General features: G+C 50.1%; 1 protein-coding gene across 2 annotated transcripts in view; it reads right to left on the bottom strand.

The window, feature by feature from the left end:
* STARD7 (StAR related lipid transfer domain containing 7) overlaps positions 1–551 on the bottom strand; it is a 27,847-nt gene extending 27,296 nt beyond the window's left edge. Inside the window, exon 1 of one of the 2 annotated variants that reach the window (XM_029937861.1) lies at positions 30–551. In XM_029937861.1, the coding sequence (XP_029793721.1) occupies positions 30–71 (42 nt within the window). In that variant the 5' untranslated portion in view covers positions 72–551. Of the gene's footprint in view, positions 1–15 lie in introns of both variants that reach the window. The other variant, XM_029937862.1, reaches the window with a different exon arrangement.
* Positions 552–3,519: the final 2,968 nt, after the last annotated feature.

Genomic DNA, 3,519 nt, shown 5'->3' on the forward strand with positions numbered 1-3,519 from the left:
GCCCCCGCGCGTCCCGCAGCCGCCGCGCCTGCTAGCCAGGCGGCCAGGGCCGGCGGCCTCCGGAGGAACATGCCGCCGGCGCGCGCCCTGCCCAGACCCTCTTGCCCCACCCCTCTGCGCCCGCCGCGCGCCCGGAGAACTAGGCCTCCCTCTCGGGGCAAAAAGAACGAGCCCGGGAAGGCGCGGGTGGCCTGCCGCCGAGTGCCCCTAATTGGTCGGCCCGGAGCTCGTCTCACGGTCTAACAGGCTTTTCATCTCTCTTTGCAGCAACCGTTGAAGAAGAATCCCCTTTGCGGAGAGTCGGTCATGGCACAGGCGCGGGATGGCCCCGCAACCGCTGCAAGAGGCGGTCCTGGTCTCACGCCGCGAACGCGGCAGGCCAACAGCCGGTCAGCACTGTTGGCCCCCTGCCTCCTTGGCGTCCTCCAGCCTGCGCCAGGGCTCGTGGCGTATGGCGCTCAGGCAGCAGCGAGGTGGGCGGCTCAGTCGCGGCAGCAGGTGAGGTTCCGGCCGTTCGGCGTCCGCCACACGCGCTGCTCGCCTACAACCTACCCCTATCGTAGCCACCCGGCTCCTGATTGGGCGCGGTCCGGACTCCCCGGTGCGGATTGGTGCTGCCAAGTGCTCGTCACCACTTCTTCCCGCCCTTTCGAACCGCGCGCCGGGCCCCTAGTAGCAAGGTAGGCTGCGCGGCAGAGAGCGAGTCAAGGGCGCCCCCGAGAGTGACCCATAGACCCCGCCGCCGCCGCCGCCATCTTCCGGCCACAAGACCCCACCCCGCGGAAGGGCACTACTAAGTGCCAGCTAGATTCCTGCACGGAGCTCAATGAGTTTGAGAGGCGGGGGAGCGTCGCCTCTTTCACTAACTTGAATCTTGGGTGGGATGGGGTCTTAGCATTGCCTCTACGGGACGCCGGAGGCGTCCAGGGTCGGTGGGGTGGGGGGGCAGAAGGCCGGAAGGTGTAGATGCCTTCGGCGAATGGAGACCTTGCTGAGGCCTAGAAGCAGCTGCCATTAATACCTCTCCCGGAAGCGGTCTCAATAAGCTAGGTACAGAGGTGGGCTCCGAGGGTAGCACTCATCTTCTGACTCCCACATAGCTAGAATGGGCTGTTGTGGCATCCTTAGAGCCCAGGACACTTTCCAGAGAGCTACGTGAGCAGGTGGCCTGTCACAGGATGGAAATACAAAAGCTTTTTGGTAAAAGGGCAGCAGAATGGAGTTACTTAGGACAGACGCCCCAGTTCTCGTAGTAGCTGTCCCACTCTGACTCAAAGGTGACAGCGTGAGAAGGTAAACAGGTTTCCTAAAACCTACTTTGCACCCTCCGTGAACACCCGGGCTAAACGATCTCGAAGGGCATTAAATTATATTCTGTGCCCATTTCATTAACAACTGCTGGATGTCCAGTAGGAAAACCTTACACTAAATTGTTTCTCCTTTTTACACTTATATTAAGTACCTCAGGGACAAGAACAAATATTGTAAAAGAACATCTTGATACAAAAGGGGTTGTGCTCATTCCAAGACCATATATTTAGAAATTTTACTCTTACTGGAGCTATTTGAACAGTTGTAGATATTCTTAATAGAAGATGTTTCTCTAAAAAGAGAAAAAAAAAAAAAGAACCTTTATTGAAGACTGAAATGTAGATTTATCCAGACTGTCTGCTTTTACTCTGAGGATTGGTATTGATACTTATTTTCCCTTGACAGCAGGTAAGGAGAAATGGGTATATAACAGAAAATAGTATTTGAAGCTTTGTTGACATGAGTTTTCAGTGATGGGCGGGGGTCGGACGGGTGGGGAGAGAGTCCGAACTTTCTTACTGTCTTGTGCCCTGATTAAAAGCTTAGCACTTCTTTTTTGTTGTTGTTTTTGTTTTTGTTTTGTTTATCAAAATGACTTCTCAAGAAATTCAGCTGAGGCCCTCTAACCCTCTAATCTGGCCATTGTTCTCCATCCCTACTGCCTCTTTTCCTTCAATACATAAACACAAGTCCATCTTCAAAAAAGCTTTGAAAAAAAAGAGACAACGCATCCTCTTTCCAGATAGCACCTTTCTCCTTCCTTTCATAGCTGTGCTTTTGTTTTTTATTTTTTTTAAGTTGTTGTTTGGACATTTTCATTTTTGTTTAATGTTTATTTTTGAGACAGGAAGAGACAGCATGAGTGGGGGAGGGGCAGAGAGAGAGGGAGACACAGAATCTGAAATAGGCTCTGAGCTGTCAGCACAGAACCCCATGCAGGGCTCGAACCCACAAACTGTGAGATCATGACCTGAGCTGAAGTTGGACACTTAACCAACTGAGCCACCCAGGCGCCGTTAATTTTGTTTTTTGGGGTTTTTTTTACATTTATTTGTTTTTGAGAGAGACAGCATGAATGAACGGGGTAGAGGCAGAGAGAGAGGGAGACACAGAATCCAAAGTAAGCTCCAGGCTCTGAGCAAGCTGTCAGCACAGAGCCTGACACAGGGCCTGAACCCCCGAACTGTGAGATCATGACCTGAGCCGAAGTCAGTCACTCAACCGACTGAGCCACCCAGGCACCCCCAATTTTTTAAAAGGATGGCATAAATATGCTGCTGTCTCCATTTCTGTACCAGCTTACCAATTCTTCTGCTTTAGAATTTTATAAATCAATTTCTTCTACAGCATTCTCTCCCACTTTTTTGTTCAGGCCTTAACAGTATTTTTTTTTTTAATTTGTAAATGTTTATTTTTGAGAGAGACAGAGGGTGAGCAGGAGAGGGGCAGAGAGAGAGAGACATACACAGACTCTGAAACAGGCTTCAGGCTCTAAGCTGTCAGCACAGAGCCCAATGAAGGGCTCGAACCCACAAACAGCGAGATCATGACCTGAGCTCAAGTCAGACACTTAACCGACTGAGCCACCCAGGTGCCCCGCCCCCCAACAGTATTCTCTATCCTGACCTCCCTTCCAATCCATTATCAACAATCTGTTTTCTCTTGTGTATCCCCAGAACAAGTTGAAAAACTTTATTCCCTTTGTAGACTTTTGTCGACCCCAGATTCTTCATCATGAGCTTGTTTCATGTAAGTTTGGTTCTGCCTTTCAGACTTAAAGTTGAGTAGGCCCAGCTGTAATTCCTAGTAGGATAGAATTGGGTATGGACAGGATCAGGGGCATAAGTAAGCTATACCAACAGATGGCCTAGACATTCATGTCACTATTTGTGTACACCAATGTCTCTCCCTCAGCTCGTACCTATGGCTGCATAGGACATGAAGTCCCTTTATGATCAGCTGACAAAGGAAAAACAAAAAAGCAAAACTTAATTTGCCTATAGGTCAGAATATTACATGGATGCAAGCAGAAAATGAACTGTGGCTGTACTATAGCCCCACCCTGAGGTGATCTTGAAAGACAGTGGCGGGGAAAATTCTCCCATTGGATAAATCCTCAGTGGTGCACCTGGCTTTTCACTTTCTGTGGAAGGAAATGTGGCCGTAGTTAGAATATATATGGAGTCACAGCACTGGCAGTTGGCTTGG

Source organism: Suricata suricatta, chromosome 4 (genome assembly GCF_006229205.1).
Source record: "Suricata suricatta isolate VVHF042 chromosome 4, meerkat_22Aug2017_6uvM2_HiC, whole genome shotgun sequence".
Taxonomy (NCBI): Eukaryota; Metazoa; Chordata; class Mammalia; order Carnivora; family Herpestidae; genus Suricata; species Suricata suricatta.